The sequence below is a fragment of the Falco biarmicus genome, chromosome 2 (genome assembly GCF_023638135.1).
Source record: "Falco biarmicus isolate bFalBia1 chromosome 2, bFalBia1.pri, whole genome shotgun sequence".
In the NCBI taxonomy this organism is placed as follows: domain Eukaryota; kingdom Metazoa; phylum Chordata; class Aves; order Falconiformes; family Falconidae; genus Falco; species Falco biarmicus.
Genome location: NC_079289.1, coordinates 2,260,267 through 2,279,174, shown reverse-complemented (window position 1 = coordinate 2,279,174; position 18,908 = coordinate 2,260,267). Strand labels below are relative to the sequence as shown.

Sequence of the window (18,908 nt, the reverse complement as noted above, 5' to 3'; positions counted from 1 at the left end):
TCACCCAGCCATGCATACGTGGCAACTGAGACCATGCACAAAACCCCCAAAATGAAATACCAAGTACACACTGTCCAATTTGAGGTTGGATGCCTGTGTGGAAGAAGCTCTTCTGGTGACCACCCAAGCCAAGCAAGCAGGACCGATAAATCTCCTACTTTCTACAACATGACGCCACCACCAGCAGCAGCCTTCCTTCTTCATTCCTCCTGCTCTTAGTGATCACTCCAGCCTAGTCTGGGTTCCCAGAAGAGCATGCTTCTCACACTCCTGTTTGCTACCCAAGACTTCCAGGGATGTTTTGAGTCCAATGTTTTCTATCTAGCCTCTGAATCAAGCTTTTGAAAAACCAGCTACTATCTTTTAAAACACTAACTATTCAAGAAACTTCTATTTTTCGGGTTCAGAAAAAGTAGCAGGGGGGGACACAAACAAATAGAACAACAAAAAAACCCCACCAACATATAAATTTGCTCAGAAAAGGCAGTTGCTGAAGATTGTCACATGCCTCAAAGAAATGGCAAGAACACACTTGCGTAGCTACACCAGTTATTTCCTAAACGTTATTAGTGAGTGAAATCCTATTTTCCCATTACAAGCGACTGTAGGTTCTCACAGAGATTTCAGTTCTTCTCTTCAATTTTTAACACCACCATATCAAGCATACCTGCACCAAAAAGCCTGTAAATGCCTCCAGGCAAGATACCTTTTGCAAGTAAAATGACCCTGAAATAATTGTAATACACAATGGTACAGAAGAGATGGACATTCTTCCTTAAAAGCAAACAATAACAAAAACCCCAACCCAGGAGAAAAAAAAAGGAAAACAGCAGCCTGGATTATTTAAAAATAAATTTTAAAAAAAGGGTGGAGGGTGGGGAGCAAAAGAAAAGCGCCATTTTCATTTTCAGGGAACTCAGCTGCCAGAGTAAAAGCATGAGGAATTCAGGAGCACATGCAGCCTCTGCTCTAGGTGGAACTACACATCCTCCCTCAACTGCCAGCCTAATTACATGTGAGGACATATTTAAGAACCACCAGGTCCAGCTTTACTGGCATATTTATGAATTAAGGCAGAGCAATTCTTTCTTGAAAGGTGTCTCTGGATATCAAAAATCCTTCCATCTTCAGACACCATTTCCTCGTTCTTAACTCCCACTTCTTGGAAGTCTTTTGCAAGTGTCTGCCAAATCCCTCCAGGGCTTGTATTTTGCTGCAGGTTAAATACCAATGAAAATAATTTTCCTGGAGCTGGCACAAAGGTCTGAGAATATCCATGGATACCCTGAAGAAAAAAAACTTCTGAGGGCACAGAAGGATCAGATTATTTCACAAGAAAACCTGGAGGAACAGCTCAGGCCTGGGAGAGCCCCTGGCAATGAGGTGGGACAGGGGAGATGCCCAGAAGACCTTATTTCAGTGGATGGGACTATCAACAAGAAGAGCTGGGTTCAGTGTGCCCTTTATGGCTCTGCTCCCTTAGGCCTTTGACCATATCTCAACATGCATTTAAGGAAGCACAGAGCAATCAGGGGACCAGATCTCTACTGAGCCCTCTGGGTCCTACTGTACCACAAGCAACAAGTAGCTTTCAAGAGCTACAAATGCAGGTGAAGGAGAGCCAAGGAGCCAGGGAAAGGGAGAGGTGCTTATGAGAACGTTGAATGTTACACTGCAGAGGGTGTATTTATATTTTCTAATGCAGACTGATGGAAATCTAGATGCTTTTATTCATTTCATCATTGAAAAAAAAGCCCTTTCACCTCCAGATCTGGTGTGCTTCCGATGGCAACTTGACAGACATAGGATCTGGGTGTATGCCCAGACCAGATCTATCCACTCCAGTTCCACCTGGGTTATTCTAGGAGAGCATCCACCTCCTCAGCATGGCAGAGCTGGAGGGTGCTGAGCCCTGGAAAGGAACCAGCACTGCCTCCTTCCAGCTGGTTCCCAGCAAGAGGACCCAGTGCCCCAGTAGCCACCCACCAGCCCCTGACCACCATGAAAAGACACACATGGTACTTACTGGCTTTCTCTGTTCGTGCAAACTGCCCAGCTATCAACCATGACAGGGCCGTGATGGCTGCAAGCGCTCCTATGTGCAAGAAGGGGGCTGTGGCCTACAGAAGAGAAAAAATTATTGCAAACACCCCAGCACCTTGCAAATTCACTGATCTTGCAGGCTCCACAGGGCACAGATCGCTCCGTTTCCAGTTGGATTTCACACCATTCCTGCATCAGGCTCCTGCATCTGTTTTGGCTATCTCTTCTTCCAAATCTTACCATTGCCTTTAGCACTCAGGCCACTATGAAGGCAAACCAGGAAAAGTCTAACCCCCTTCTTGAGGAAGAGCTCACCCAATAACACAAACATTTAGCAAAGGACTGCTTAAACACCATGCAAATTCAAGTAAGGCTCTTGGTTCCACCAACTATTAAATTTCTTGTAGTCCAGTCGAATGCTGATCAATGGCTCAATGTCTAGATGTAAAGAGTAGTGTCCCTTGAGATTCCTATTGGGACCAATACTGTTCAGCATCTTTACCAGCAACACAGACAGTGGGATGGAGTGCACCCTTAGCAAATTTGCAGATGATACCAAGCAGAGTGGTGTGGCTGACACTCATGAGGGACAGGACACCATTCACAGGGACCTGGATAAGCTCCAGAACTGGGCCTACATGAATATCATGAGGTTCAACAAGGCCAAGTGCAAGGTCCACTACCTGAATCAGGGTAACCCCCGCTATCCATACAGGCTGGGGGATGCAGGGATGGAGAGCAGCCCTGCGGAGAGGGGCTTGGGGGTGCTGGGGGATGAAAAGCTGGACATGACCCGGCAATGTGCGCTCACAGCCCAGAAAGCCGCCCGTGCCCTGGGCTGCATCCCCAGCAGCGTGGCCAGCAGGGCGAGGGAGGGGGCTCTGCCCCTCTGCTCCCCTCTGCTGAGACCCCCCACAGCGCTGCGTCCAGATCGGGGGTCCTCAGCATCAGAAGGACACGGACCTGTTGGAGCGGGCCCAGAGGAGGCCACGGAGCTGGTCAGAGGGCTGGAGCCCCTCTGCTGTGGGGACAGGCTGGGAGAGCTGGGGCTGTGCAGCCTGGGGAGGAGAAGGCTGCGGGGAGACCTTAGAGCAGCCTTTCAGTAACTGGAGGGGGCTTGTGGGAAAGATGGAGACTGACTTTTTAGTAGTGTCTGTATCAATACAACATGAGCTAATGGTTTTGAACTAACACAGCGTAGACTTAAGACTAGATATCAAGGAAGACATTTTCTATAATGAGGGTGGTGAGGCACTGGCACAGGTTGCCCAGAGAGGTGGCCAAAGCCCCATTCCTGGAAACATTCAAGGGCAGGTTGGACGGGGCTGTGAGCAACCTCATCTGGTGGAAGGTGTCTCTGCTCATTGCAGGGGGGTTGGTCTAGACCTTTAAACATCCCTTCCAACCCAAAGTATTCTGTCATTCTATGAACACACTGGACTGTGTATCACCATGATGTACCACCATGAGGGAAAGTTTGAGATGGACCCTCTGAGTCATGCTTCTGTTTTCCAATTGCCTGCCTAAAACTTAAAAAAAAAAAAAAAAAAAAAAAAAAGAAAAAGGAAGCACTTCTGAGAAATGTTAGTCATTCGTGTGAATGCTATTTTTTCCCTCCTGTATTTGTGTACTCCCAAATACGCAGCAGTGATCACCAGTAAAACCTCTCAAACCTTTCACAGGCAAAGTATTTTTTATCCCTTTTTGAGGAAGGGGTGGGGAACAAACAGAGAGCAGGTCTATCAAGAAATTAACAGTTTGCAACTATTTTCCTCTAGTACTTATATAACCCCACAGCATACCACAAGTCTTCCTTAAAACAGGACTAGAGCACAGAAGTTAAATTTATCTAAATCTAAAAAAGAATGTATGTGTAATATAAAAACAAACCCAGAGTACTCCTCCCATAGGGACTTGGAAAAGCATGATGCTCCAGGCCTGGACACCAACGTCCAGAGCATCGCTAGCCAAACCAAGAAGAGGAATTGCCCTCTCCCTCCAACAACTATGAGTCACACCCAGCCTCAGTATCTTCCACATCGAACTCTGCAGCCAAGCCCTGCTTTGAGTTTAAAGGAAAAAGCCCAGGAGATGGAGACAAAGCAATACAGTAGCCTTGAGGACTCTGTGAGAGTTCTGCTGTAAAGTTTCTTGTTGCCAGAATTTCAGTATTTGGAGTGACAAACATCAGGACAGGGTTTTATACAGCAGAAAGTCACAAAATCCAACATGTAGCTGCACTGGCCCTTTTCCCCACCCAGAAAAGCATCCTTGCAGACAACTTACTTGCAGTGAAATAAATACCATCTCCCATTCGTCGTCCCAAAGCTGTGCTATCGATGACATGGTCACCACGGTAGTTATTAAAGTCGTAATCAGGCCAATCTGCAACAAATATGAGAGTACTTACATACTGGATCCTATCATGGTGTCAGTTTTACAGGTTGGGAAAGAGAAAAAGAAAACTTTTGTATGTAATAAAAGGCCTAAGCCAACTACCCTTAGGACCCACAAGGAAAGAGGCTGGGCTCATGTACTGTCCCAGCACAACCTCCCCTTTTCCACCACTGGAGATATAACACTGGCCTGAACAGTCCCAGGAGGGCACATCTCATGGAGGATATCTCTCACTTTCTTCACACAGCGGACAATGATATGGAAAGATCAGGTCATATTCTCTGCCAACACACTGGATCAATACCAGCTGCCATAGAGATTGGGTTCTGCCATGCAACTTCAGGAGGTGATCCCAGACTCTCCTGGCCCTGCTGCAACAGCCCATGACGTGGGATGTCTGGCAGGCTTTGTTCAACTTGACTGTCCAACACCTCTGTTCAGACATAAGCCTGGAATACACCCAACAAACAACGAACATTGCACTTCAATAAAGGGTGAACGTGTGCAAGCAGGGCTGTGCATCCTTATCACTAAGCGATCATCCTGAGATGGTTCAATTACAATTCGCCTGGGTCTGAAATGGCAGCAGCTGTGCAGTCAGCATCCAAGCCACGTTGACAGAACAGTTCTAACGACAATGCAGCTTGAGAAGAGGCTCTGGATGAGATGGTGGCTGAACTGAGATGACAGACCAAGACCCAGTTCATCAGCCACCTCCCCCCTAGCCTCCCTTTCCCTCCACATGGAAGCACTCAGAAGCCTGAGTGAGGCAGTCAAAAAGATAACGTCACCTCCATTTTGAAGGTAGAAAGTTCAAACCATCAAAGACTACTAGAAATAACTCCAGCTGTAAAGACCTAAAATCCAGTATATCAGTATATCAGTCTTTGCTGTTCCATATGCCTGCCAGATTCAAAGGAGGAGGAGGATGCTCTACGCCTCAGTCTCATGTACCATCTAGGTCTGAAATCTGTGTGGGAGTCTTGGGGCAGAAAAGGCCAACTTCGCAATGACTTGATCTAGGATGCATGCGACATCTCTAGACCCAATTTCAGATTTACCTAATACCTTAGCCAAACAAATAAAAAACCCACACATTCCCAGCATTTACAGAAATTACTTTTGTACATAAGAACAGGATTTCTCTTTCTAGTTTAGCTTCTGTTCGCACCTGCTGTTCCTCTCCTAGATGCCCACAGATGGACCTGCCAAGAGCATAAGAGGACACAGGACAGCAGTGGCTCGCTCTGAGCCTCCACCTTCTGGGGAACATGAACAAAGCACATGGGGCAGCAGAAGGGGCCAAGAGATCCAGCTGTCACAGGCTGATGAGAATCCTGGCGCCAAGAGGCTGCATTCAAACCACTTCCTAAATCTAACCAACCCATTTCTGCACATCCACGGCAGGACGGGGTCCGTTTGCCTATTTAAAAGGCACCCCTCAGTGACCTATAGGGGCAATCCACACTATTGCAAGAGGTTTCCTGATTAAGGACTCTGAACTAATACAACACAAAGCAATGCATGTGGACAACTGCGCTTTGCGGTGGGGCTCTGCATGCAGTAGGCATTCTGCTCCCCGACCCTGCGGCCAGACCTCTGGGCCGCCTGCCAGAGTGTAACACCAGCACACAACTCTGAATCTACTTTTCATCCACTTTATATCCACCAAAGCTGAACTCCAAATTCAGCATCAACAGAAGACTTTATCAACTACATTTCTTCAAGTGCAACCCTAATTCCCCTTGATGTTGCTGCCCTGTGTGGCACAGAGGTGTCAGGACACAACTGTATCTCCATTCCGTTACTTCTTCCGCCCATCAGCTCCAATCTATTGCTTCTTACCCTCCCTCCATGCATCTCCAACTTGGCTTACAATCCTCAACTTTTTTGCAGGATTACAGGAGAAAATTGGAAGGAATCGTGCAGTTTGCACATACCAGCCCTTCCCATGTGCTTTAATCTATATTTGAAGGTAAATCAGCACAGTTGCAGAGAAGAATATTAACTTATTCCAGTCTCTTATGTCAGCCTCCTTAGAAAGCTGAGGGAGGTGCAGGGAAGGAAAAAGCGAGACAGAGCAACACGTCTGAGCTGTGATGAAAGGTGGACTTTTTTGAAAGAAGGGAAAGAAGGGTAAGTTTCTCTAAGCAAGAATTAACTGATTTCCACCAACACATTCCTCTTCTGGACTTACTCATCCAAACCCACTAGCCACCTGGAGCATGTCTGAAAAATACCATTTCCCCTGATGAAGAAACATATGTTAGACTCAAGAATCAACTGTCTTCCAGCAGTAGTCAGATGGTCCCTGCCCCCTCTTTGCATTGCATCCCCTCCTCCAAGGAAGCATAATTTATGCATTTCTAGGGGAAAAAAAAAAAAAAAAAGCCCCCAAGGAGAAGGTGAGGTGGTCTGTGCTTTCCCTGTCCTAGGGGGTGGTACATCTGTTCAGGCTCTGATCTTTCAAGACCCTGTCACATGCAGTACAACCAGTTTCAGGAGGAGATGTGTATCAGCACATTCAGGACTGGTCCCTTAATTACCTATTAGCAGATTGCCAGTTACAGTCGAATCCTGCCAAGCAGTTTTCTTTGGCACTGTCTTCTCCGGCAGCTTGCTGCATATCCTTCCTCTCCCCTTCTCTGCTCTAAACGTCAGATCTGCATCTCCACTTATATTTCACTGCAATGTTTTCCAAACTGCTTTATGTATAAATCAGGACCTCCTTGGGTTCCAGCAAACCACAACCTGCACTTTGCACACTCCCAGTTTTAACACCTACATCTTCCTCCCAAGGCTTTTCCCATCAGTTCCTCCAAGCATGTGCAGAACAACTTCATATCTGCTCAGCCCCTCTTCCAGGGCTGGGTTCAGCACAGAAAGGAGCACCAGAGAGGTTCACAATGGAGTACCGTGCTGAGCAGAGACTGAAGTCGGGTTTCTCTAATGGCCTGGTGTTTCTCAGTCTCCAGCACTAGACCCCCTGTCAGCAGGGACCCCAAAGCATTTCACCAAGGTCTTAGTCCCCGTGCTTTGGCTGCCCCTGCTGTGCAATTTGCTCAGTCCTCTGAGCCGAGGACACATGCACCACAGATATCTACAATTTATGCTCCTCCCAAAACGCCCATGAAAGTGAGTGCCACATACACCGCCTGCTTCTTAGACTCCCGTTTTATTGAGATCTTGCTCCCTTCCAAGATGAGAAGAGCTATTTACCTTGTGAAGCCAGTGCAGATTCATCTGCTGTCCCACAGCTATGTGACATAGTGCTAGTATCTGGGAGGAAGAAATCAAATGTCAGACATAGGCACAACACAACCTTTAAGTGTTTGAACACGCAGGAACATCATCGTCATCCAAAAAGATAACCAAAGAGGCCAGGACAGAAAACAGGGCTGGCAGGAAGATGGTCCAGCAGACACCACCTATTTCAGTTGTACAAACAGATCTTCTCCAAAGCCAAGGATATGAAGGGAAAGACACTGACCTCTGAGAGGCAGGGAGCTGAGACTTTGGTCCATGGATACACAGCTTCTGGGACTGCAGGAAGCAGTGCCTACATGGGGCCAGGGACCAGCATGCTACGGGAATGGACATCACCTTGAAGGTCCCAGCACCCCAGGGTGGGGGGAAACAACTTGCACTTGCGACTGGCAGACACACCAAAGTGGAAACTATGCAAAACAAGAGCTGTATTCCTCCTCAGGCCAACTGCATCACTGGTATCAAAGTCTCTGTCTTTGCTCTTCATCATCTGAGGTCAAAGACCATGCAATTTTTCACTTTCTATTTATTTTAGGCAACTTAAGGCACAGGGGAAGGAAAGAGAGAGAAATCACTTCCAGAAAAAAAATTGTTCAAGCCATAGGTGGACTGAGAAGTTCATGCCCTTTTAAAAACAAACACACAAACCTCTAGAAAATGGCATTTTATTCTACTCACCAATAACACTGTAATGTACGTAAAGCCAGCAGCAGTTGTTACAAGTATTGGAATGGACCAGTCACTCCAATATCCCATTCGGTTATATAAAAACCTGAAAGACAAGCGTGAAGTACAGATTACGAAGAGATTCAGCACTGTAACAACTTCACTGGGATCAGACAAAACTTTTTAGAAAATGGGTCTGTCTTTCTGTTCCTACTGTACAGATGAGACACAGGCAGCAAAAAGCACAAGTCACTCTGAAATAAAAACTCAAAACGTTTGTGCTTTGATCCCCCATGGGAAATTAACTCTGTAGAGAGGAACTGGACAATTATGTCAAACAGCAACAATGTGACACTGGAGAGAAAAAAACAAACAACCAACAAAACCATACAGGATCAGTGCTTGAGGTTTTTTAAAAAAACACACCCTAGAAACAAGATAAAAGTATCCCCACTTGTGGTGATGTTTGCCTAAATGATAGATCCAATCCTGTCCCATGTGCCTGTAGACTAATAAATACAATATAGAACTAATTAGTACTAAGGACAGGGGAGAAAAATTAATGTTGCTGTGGAGAGTTCAAGCCTGACCTGGATTAAAACTTTTTCCACTGGATTCTTAGAAAAAAACATCACTAAATTGACTTGGATTGGGGTTAACTTTCTCTCCATGTAAATCCCCTGGTACAGCAAGGACAAGAAGGTTTCAGGGTGGATGACGCAGCAGTACTGCTCACACACACCCAGCAGAAACACAAGCTTTGGAGCAGCACCGGGCTGCTGTGTTCTCTCTCTCAATGCAAGGACCACACGAAGCCCACCCTGACCTGCCTATCTCAGGCCTAAGTCCTGCTGAGGAGGAGCAACCAGGTTCAGGACACACCTGAGCAGATATTCCAGAAGGCTCAGTTGAGACAGACCTCACGATATGAAGGGATTCCATAACACAGTAGACCTTGGGCTTCTCCAACAGCTGACAATGTGGGTCTCAGGTCAAATGGTCCCACTAGCCTTCTTCTGCCCTACCCACCAGCTCATTCAACGGACTGGCCAAGGTGAGCACCTGAGGTTTTTGTTGCTTTTTTGTGGTTACAACAGACAGAAATGCTGCATGCAAGCAGGTCAAAGATTCAACCTCCCTCCCACCACTCAAATCCAGCATCGTTCCTAAGCCACAAACTCTGGTCTGGCAACTGCCTCATCTATTCTGTGCAGGAATAGAACTCCCACAGAAGATCCGGAGAGCAAATCCTTGAGCTCAAACATACATGACCCATGTCCAGGTTCTGCTTTGGGATTCAAAGAGACATAAAAGGGATCCAGAGGGATTCAGACATGCTGTTAGTAGAGAAGAGGGAAGAAAGAGAAGAGGGCTTCTCTGAAGTCCTTGCTCAATACCACCACCAAGAGCTTCCTTAGCTCATCTTTAATACAATCAATTTTTTGCTCTGATGTCCCTTCAAATGGCCCTCAGAGTCAGGTCTTCACCTGATGTGCAAATGGCTGTTTTAAAAAGCTGTTTCCATGGTAGTTATGAACCAGATAAGCCTTCTCCAGAACTAAGGAACAAAAAAATTTGCTACACAGACTTGCATTTATAGCCCTGCTCCAAGAGGGAACACAGCCAGGTTCACAAATTACAGCATCTCCCACATCCTTCATTAACTGATGTTGAGCTTTCTGTTGTAGCACATAACCTCACACACCGGAGATCTGAAGTATAATGCCATTAAGTATAGACACCAAAAAGTGAAATGCCTGAAGCAGTAAACTAAAGAAAGCATTTACTTAAATTTAAAAGGCACAAAGCCCTTTCACTGACAAGGACCTCATTGCATAGTCAGCCTCACTGAAAAAGGTTAAAAGCCTGCAGCAACACATGCCGAGCTATAATTCTGCCTTGTCTTTCTGAAGCCCACTGCAATCCCAGAGTAGTCCCCTAAGTCTTTACAAGTTTAAAGGCCAACCCCCCACCTTCAGGTAGGTAAACCCTACCACTGCCACAATCTAATTAAGTCAGTTTGTTTTTACACAGCTAGATGCATTCGCTGCTGGACCCCAAAACCACTGCCTGAACCTCAGGCAGCATTTGCTATGCTCATCTGTTGGTCTCTGCTAGCAGCTGCTCAGCCGCACTTAGCAATGCTCTGCACATCTGGGTTACGAAACAAAGAACATCTTAATGAATCCAGGTTTCAAGTACCATTTCAATCTAAAGGACACAGAAGAGAGGTATTGCAGCACACTGCAGTTTCAACTAGAATAATGAAGCTTTACATTAGCATGCTAATAACTCCGCCGAGCAGGACCTGGGGAAATAGAAGATGTGAGGTTGAATGAGCCAACAGGGTGCCTCCACCTGTGATTAAGTCCAACCACACACTGGGTGGCTTTAAGAGAAGTGTCACCAGCAGACCAAGGGAAGTTGCTATCCCTTCTGCTGAGCACTGGTGAGGGGGCACCACCCCCACAGTGCCCTCCCTGGTTTGGGCCTCCTAGTTCAAGGAGGATGTGGAAAGGGTCCAATGGAGAACTACCAAACCAACACGATGAGGCACCCGGGGAACACAGTTTGCTAGGAAAGCCTGAGGAAGTTGGACTAGTTCAGTCTTACAGAGAAGAGGCTGTAAGATGACCTGATTGCCAACTATGCTGTCTAACAGACAGTTATGAAAATGTTGAAATCAAACTTTTCAAGAGTGACAGACACTGTCACAGGGGAAATGGCCCTTGGAGGTTTGGGTTGGGAAATCTTCTCCTCACAGAGGGCGGTGCAGTGCTGGCACAAGTCCTACAGTTTCAAGACTTCAGTCAACTTGATCTACTGCTGGCAATAGTCCTCCTTTAAGGGGCTGGTCTGACAGATGCCTCCAACCTTCCTTCCCCTGCCATGGTGGGACAGGTTGAAGAACTTCAGTGTAGTTGCCTGCACATGGCACGAGAAAGGAAAGCTTACAAGGATGAGCTCTGGAGGGCAGGAACAAGCTCAGCAGTGCATCATACCAACATGACAGCAATTCTTTGTCCCAGTTCCTCCAGGGAGCCCCTGCCAATATCTTGGTGTGCTAAGTCCTGTGCAGAGATGGAATATGCCCCCCCTGAGTCCTCCTTCTAGTCCGACAGAGGTCATGGCTGGCAATTAAGTCAGTGGAGCAGAAAGGCAGGCACAGAAACAAGTAGCAAAGAAACTTTATCCACAAAAATGACCCAGAAGTAATAGCCATTGAGGAACATCAAAGACGGGGTTTCTAAGAGCCAGAACCCCACTACACCTTATCAGAACAGGCTCACAGCACTGTTGGGACCAAAATTATGCTTTCATCTCCATTACACCCTGTCTGGCTGAAACCTCTTCTGGTTTAATGGAGCCCACACATCTGTGCTGGGAGGGAAGAGGGCCAGGATCAGCCTGAATGGACCCACTGGAAATTTCCTCTCTGTTTGGAATCAGCACGGCCATGATTAAAACCCTGCCCCATGTTATCATCCTTCCTCCCAGTCTTTCTGAAGCATTTCAGGCTGTTTTTCAGAAACCCTGCTGTTCTCCTCGACCTCTGGCGTCATAGCATAGAGCAGGGATCTAACTGGGGTTACAGCACATACAAAGCACTGACCCATTTTCAGCACTGAATGGCAATGCTTGAACAGATGTAGCCCTGCTATTTCGCATCCAAAGAGCCTCTTCCACGGCTCTTGTGCACGAGAAGGCTTGCTTTTCCAGCGCTGTCAATCCAGAATTGCTTATAGCACCCTGTGCACACGGGGTTGCATAGCAGAGGAAAGGGGCTTTGGTCTGCAGGTAGCATGCATGAGCATTTTAAAGCCCAATACCTGTTGGATCCAGAGCAGACCTGCACATCTCACCTCATTCCTGCAAAAATATTTGGGAATCCAAAACTTTTCAGCACTACAGCCACAATGCTCATTCACAGCATTCCCAGGGCTTTGCTTCATCTCTGCATGATTTTCTTTTTTTTTTTAAAGCCCATTCTCAACTTCAAGCTAAAACAGATTTTGTTTTGCACTGGAGGGATTAGGAGAGTTCATGTTTTTTACTGAAGGTATAAAAAAAAACACAAACCAAAAAAAGAGGAATTTTAAATATCCTTTAAAAAAAGGCATTCTTCCCATGCTAGTATTATAAATAATCAAGAGCAATGGTGATGGTTTCAGTTCTTAAAGCACGGGTCTGAGCAAAGAGGAAAAAACACACTCCTGGGAGGAGACAGCTCACATCATTACATTAGTAAACACTCTCCCTCACGCAACTTCAGCATCTAAAGCAGGTGATTTATTTAAGGGACCAACTATCCACTGTATTTTAAAATCCAGTTTACATATTATCTTTGACAAGAAGATGATGTCAATGCAGTTTCGTTAGAAGAGAGCCCAAGGTACTGTCAAAATGTTCAAGATGCTGCTGAGGTAGTAAAAGAAAGAATCATTTCCAGCACTGGGGTTAGCTGGCAACACCCAAAACTCCCCAGCACATCCCACTGGAAAGCTTGTTGTCGGCTCCTTCCAACTTTGCAAAATTTTCCACACCCATGTCTGCTTCAGGCTGAATTCCTGTCATTTATATTTTCTGGAAAGTTGCAGTCAAATTGCTCAGCCACTTCTAAAATCAGCCAACCATAGAAACAAACAAACAAAAACCAACCGAAAAGCTTCTACACGATTCCAGCACCATCTTTGTTTTTGCATGCCATTCACGGGGGAGCACACCTACCCCACACTCCGTTACAGCCACGCAATAGACACGTGAGGACATACAACATTTATTAGTGAAGACAGGCAGAAGCAGCCCTCCTTCACCCTCACTTCCCAGCTCACTCTCCCTTTACTGTCATTAACAATTCCATCTGAAGGACCCAAACACATCCAGCCCAGAGGCACATGATGGCAGCCAAACTGAAGGGTCTGCCCCTCTGCAACGGGGAAACTCTACTCACCAGTTGATTTCATTGTAGTCGTTGCGAACTTCCCACCAGAAGTAAAACCAGACCAAAGTCAGGAAGAAGGACGAGGTGAGGATGAGGAACCAGAGGCACTCCCACTGAGAATGGAAAAAGAAGCCAACATCAATACTATCCCATCTGAGGGCCAGTGCTGCCCCACATCTCACCTAGAAGTTGTTGAGAGTGGATGGAGTAACTAGACATTTCCAAGGGCAGATTTCAGATCCTTGCTTCCCTGGGGCAGGTGGGAGATGCAACCCTTATTCCCAGCTCTGGGCAGAGGGGCTGCTTACATAGACCCATCTTACGTAGGGCTGGGACAGCATTTCTCCAGCTCTCAAAGCATGTGGAACAAGGGAGCGTTTCTGGATACAGAACTGCTGTTTTTGTTTGGTTGAAGGTTTGGTGGCTTGGGGTGGTTTTTTTTTACTTTTCCATTCACATGCGAGAGAGGCAAATTGGCATCTTACTCTCCCATGGGTTCAGCTCAAATAACTACAACACAGACATATAAACCCTTACTCCTTCCCCCAGGGCACTCAGATCCTGCAGAGCTAAACCACCCATCTGCAACATTTATTCCCACCACCACATATGCAAATATTTTTGCAAATAATATGACAAGAGGAGAGACTACACCAGCATCGGATGAAAGATTTGCACCAACATTCAGTTTTCACGAATGTTTCAAATAATACTACACACACATGCATCCCCCCCCCCAAATCCCTAAAACATCTGTTCAGTGACCTGCTCCAACAGCATGAGTAAAATCCTAAACCACAAGGACATCCATAAAGAGAACAGTGTTGCAAGAAAACAGGACCATTTCCACGTGGTCCTTGTTGGTTTTAATCTGCAGGCATTAAAACAGTCCACACATGTTTCCATTTCAAATAGCATCCAGTCTGGAACAAAACACTGAAATAAATTCTTTATGGAAAATATTCAAATGAACCCTCTCTTCCCAGAATGAGCAAGTAGGAAGGAAAATTGAAAAAGTGTACGAGCAACTCTACTACTATAAATTCCTTCTAGACCCTGAGCACAACATTTATCTCTCTTGAAAATGCCCTTTTCTCTAGTGAACTGTCTCATGGCTTTTCAATTATGCAAAACAATGCAACCAATATAAACTCTTTTAGTGATACAAGAAACATTGCTATTCTTTGCCCTTCCTTTCCATCTTAAGAGCTGAAGCCATTTGCTTAACTGTGTATTGACTATTTTCCATCATGCATCACCCTGGATACCAGTCCTGTGGTACAGCTCATCCTTTTATGCTCCATCTTATAAAAAGTGCCAAAAGAAAGAGAAAGCAATAAAAAGGGTCAGAATTATTTAATTTTTGCTGCACTGGAATTTATGTTTTCTGCTAGAAGTTCCCAATTCTTGACTGGGGTTATGGTTAAAACATTTTTTTCAGCTCAGCTTGTTTGTTAGCCAACTTCTACCAAGCAGGTGTGTAAGTCCCATGAGGGGCTTGGTGTTCCAGATAAACGGGGCAAAAAGGACCAGGAGGTGGTAAAAGGGACTTCTACAGTGCAATCACCAAGTACATTCAAAACCACATGGCCAAACTGCTCTGCCAGGAGTTTGGAGACTACAATCTCTTCACCTCACGCCCAGAACTGCATCTATATGCAGAGCTGAGCTGCTGGAGGGAAAGCACTAAGGCTGGAATGGGGTTTTTCCCACAAAACACCCTGCCTTTGGTAGCAGGATGCCAGTCACAGCATCTACATCAGCCAACGCTGGCCTTCTCCAGAACTAAATGCAGCAGCAAGGCTACAACACCTCTCCACGATGAACCTCCCTGACGCCAACCACCACTGCACCGCTAAACCAACCCTTTCCAACCAAGAAGTCTCAGATCCCACGGAACATCTGGATTACACAAAACACCCAAACCAAAACCCACTCACGCGTTCACCCCGTCCCACCAAAATTCCCTAGGAGGAAGCGAGTGCTAACCCTTTCAGCAGGCTATGACAGTATTCATGCACTAGACACTGATTTGATAAACAAGCCAAGAAAAACTTTTCAGAACGTATTTGGGCTTTTTTTCTGTGTGTATGTGTGTCCCCATTTACATGCAAGTAGCGTAGCTTGTGTCAAGCTCTCCAAAAGCTATATTTGGTCTGTCCTTGACGGTGTACTTGCCAGGAATATTTGCCTGGCTGATTTTGTGAAAACCCAGCTAAATTCCTTAAGGCTCGACATAATTCAGTGAGTTCAAACACAAGTCTGGGTGGGCTTTCAGAAGGACAGGGAACATCTTCCCAGCACCACTGAAGCTATTCAGCACAAACTGAACCAAAACCTGAGCCTACACGAATCTGACCTACATGCACAATATACTGGATTTAGCCCAGGTTCTGTACAACCTCCCTCCAACAGCCCCTCATCAGAAGAGCTTTACAGGCCCCTACTTTGCAAGCTCCCATATGCTTCAAAGCAAGGTGAAATCTGCAGCGTGCAACAGCTTCAAGCCTCTACTGCCAAAAATAAACACTTAAAATCAGTCATCCTGATCACTCAACCACAGCCACAAGTAGGTGGGGAAAACAGTGCCACTTCACCTACAGGAACTCGGGCAGAACCACTAGAAAGTTTGAAGATGCTTGAAAAAACATCCATATTTTTGGCTCCATGAGATTTTAGAAGAACGTCAGCACGAACAATTTTGGCATTTCTTCTAGAAAAAAACCCCTTCCCCGCCTTTCAGCTTCTCCCTCTTCACACTGAGATAAGAGGACATGCTCACTAGTTACCAACTACTTGCACTAAGCTTAAACACACTCACCTCACACATTACTTAGTATCACCCTGCAGATGAACCCCACCAAGCACTACCAACGGACACTTGGTCCACAAGACCCAATTAGAGCTAGTCCTAAGTGACTACGCCACCACCACCTCCCAAATGCTTGGGCCACGGATGTCAGAATCTTGGCACCAACTACCTCCTTCCACAAACATCTCCAGGGCCACCCTACTTGCTAATGCCGATGTAGCCACGTCTTACAGAATGGCACAAAGTAGTATTAACCTCATTATACTAACATCTAATTTTAAAAGAAAGCAATAAATGAAAAGCCACCCTTTTTCTCCAGCTAAATGGCCAGAGAGGACATGTACCATGTGCTTGGTTAACCTCAAAAGCCAACCAGCATGCAGACAAAGTCTTTGCGGAGCACATCCACTGAGATGGCCACAGCCCAAAGAAGGATGGAGAAAGTATCAATTAAAATAAGATAAGTAACTTTGAAGTAAGACTATTTAAAAGGATTCGGCATGGGTTGAAGATTTTTCATTGCAGAAGCACTTTCAAAACCAGGCATCTTAAACATACCACTGTGCTTGTGATCTCAGATCTATTGTGGAGCCACCTGTAGCAATGGGAATAAGATCTCGTACTCCAAGAGTATCTACAGACAGAATCAGAAGAGCCACAAAAGGGAAAAAAAGTTAAGACTGAGACATGTTACCAAGTTGCAGTTTGCCAGCAATTTTTTAAAATTATAAAATTCTTTAAAAATCCCAAACAAACATATCAGCATTTCATCCACATTCTCCACCAGTTTTGTGCATCCCCAATCTCCACCCTGTGTCAGGTGGGAACACAACCAGCTCCAAAGTAAGGGATGGGGTGGGGTAGAAAAAAAGCTAAAGGAATTTGCCACAGAAAAAGCCAGTTTGTGATTCAACTGTCAAGCTGGTTCACGCATTTTACCTGCTCTTGTGCTGCAAGTTTTAATCTTACTTGTTTGAAACAGCCCTGAAATTTATATCACAGAGCATGGAAGAGATGTCTCCAACTTGGAGATTAGTTTTGGTTAGCTGAAGTCTGCACCAACCTCTATTGCTGCAACTACCCAACCCAGACGAACGTCGCAGCATTATTTACCACCTGGCAGGAAAACAGAGGCTCAGGAAGATTATTTTATTTCCTGTAAGATCTGTAGGAGATACCGTGAAGTTCATCTACGTACACACTTCCACCTAACCCTCCTACAAGGATTGTTTCAATTTAGTTAAACTTGCTGTATTAGAAGCGATGATATTTCTCACTCATTTCTATATTCTAGCTGATCACACATATGCTGGAAGAAATCTCTGTGTGTGATACCATTTATAAACCAAAAAAATTCTTCAACCAAAAAAATCCGTGCTTTTTCAAAAGTTTCTTTAGTGGAGGCTCCTTGGCTGTCACTAGAAAGTGATCCTCTGCCAAAACTAGCCACGTGCACAGCTAATGCACATTTCTCTGCCACAGCTACTCCCTGCTGAATTATAGCGCGAATACAATGCAATGCTGTGCCATTCTAGAGAAGCCAGAACCATGTCCATTTGATAATTGACTTGACATACCTTTATCAGGCCTTTAGACCACCAAATTGCCCATTATCTTCCCAAAAAGCAGATCAGCACAACATCAGGATCTAAACAGAGTGTGAGTTGGACTTGGAACAGAGAGAAGGAACGTTGAAGATCTTAGAATTAAGATTGCCCAGGGTGAGACTCCATTGATCAGAAGCGGCTATCACAGCATTTACACATGCCCCTCTTCCTGAGGTTTAAATATTTTGATAATTAAGCTGAGTCTGTCAGGAAATGTGTCCCAAGCCCTGACTGGGGCATGCAGGCAAAACAGAGAGGTACCACATGCGGTATCACATTAAATTGCTTATTTATTACCAGGTATGTTCCCAAAGGTCATCAAAATGCTGTGGAATGAGCTAAGCTGCCCCTCTTGCTCTTTTCTTTGTGCCCAGCTGGAGGAGAAGGCTGCATTTTCAGAAGGGAGAGCAAGTACAGTTGGCTCAAGGTCTGCTCCATTAAAGCCAAGGCTAGAGCTAGATGAGCTGCTAGCAGCCTATGGATGAAGGAAAGCATAAACATTTGCCTTCACTGAAATTGTTGGAGTCACCCCAGCTGACACTAGTCCTGAAATGCCCTCCTCCACCTACAGTTGCTGCTGGAGATCTCTGTCAGCTCATCCCAAGCGAGCAGCAGGACTTGCAGTCTTGAGATGCGCCTCCTGGCTTGGGATGAAAACGCAGGAGGATTTTTAAAATGCTCCTGTCTAAAACAAACCCACCACCTCCAGCATCTTCTCTGGCACCCACAAGCAACACAGTTTCAAAATGAACGGGGGGGGGGGGGGGGGGGGGGGGGAGCACATGTGTGTGTGAAAATAAGAGAGAAGCCTGCTTTGAAGCGTGAACGGGTAGGAGGAAATGCCAGTGCTGGATGATTAGGGCTCCATTCCTACGTGGATTAGCTCATAGCCAACAACAGTCCAGCAATCAATCAATGTGGGCAAAGTTGGGCCCCTTCCAACTTGTGCATCCCTAGAAGCTTTCCGGTGAAGGAAGTCAAATGCCGTTGCTATTATGCTGCTGCAAGCTTGCCCCAGTTTATACCAGTACAGCTAACTATGGCAGCTCACAGATGGAAACTTTTTTTTTTTTACAGTCCCCCTTTTGATTCACATCCAACCATGAGGATTGCACCGACACTCACATCAAACCTTCTGTAGCAGTATGTTCCCAAAGCTCTCCCAGAGCAGCTG

The 18,908-nt window shown here is 45.8% G+C and overlaps 1 protein-coding gene across 6 annotated transcripts in view; it reads right to left on the bottom strand.

Moving 5' to 3' along the window:
• The window catches only part of GDPD5 (glycerophosphodiester phosphodiesterase domain containing 5), a 210,359-nt gene that overhangs the window by 35,659 nt on the left and 155,792 nt on the right, over positions 1-18,908 (bottom strand). For 5 of the 6 annotated variants that reach the window (XM_056328392.1, XM_056328394.1, XM_056328390.1 and 2 more), the window contains 5 exons: positions 13,325-13,428; positions 8,386-8,479; positions 7,660-7,719; positions 4,330-4,428; positions 2,027-2,120 (listed from right to left, as the gene is read on the bottom strand). In XM_056328392.1, the coding sequence (XP_056184367.1) occupies positions 2,027-2,120; positions 4,330-4,428; positions 7,660-7,719; positions 8,386-8,479; positions 13,325-13,428 (451 nt within the window). The remainder of the gene's footprint in view (positions 1-2,026; positions 2,121-4,329; positions 4,429-7,659; positions 7,720-8,385; positions 8,480-13,324; positions 13,429-18,908) is intronic. The other variant, XM_056328396.1, reaches the window with a different exon arrangement.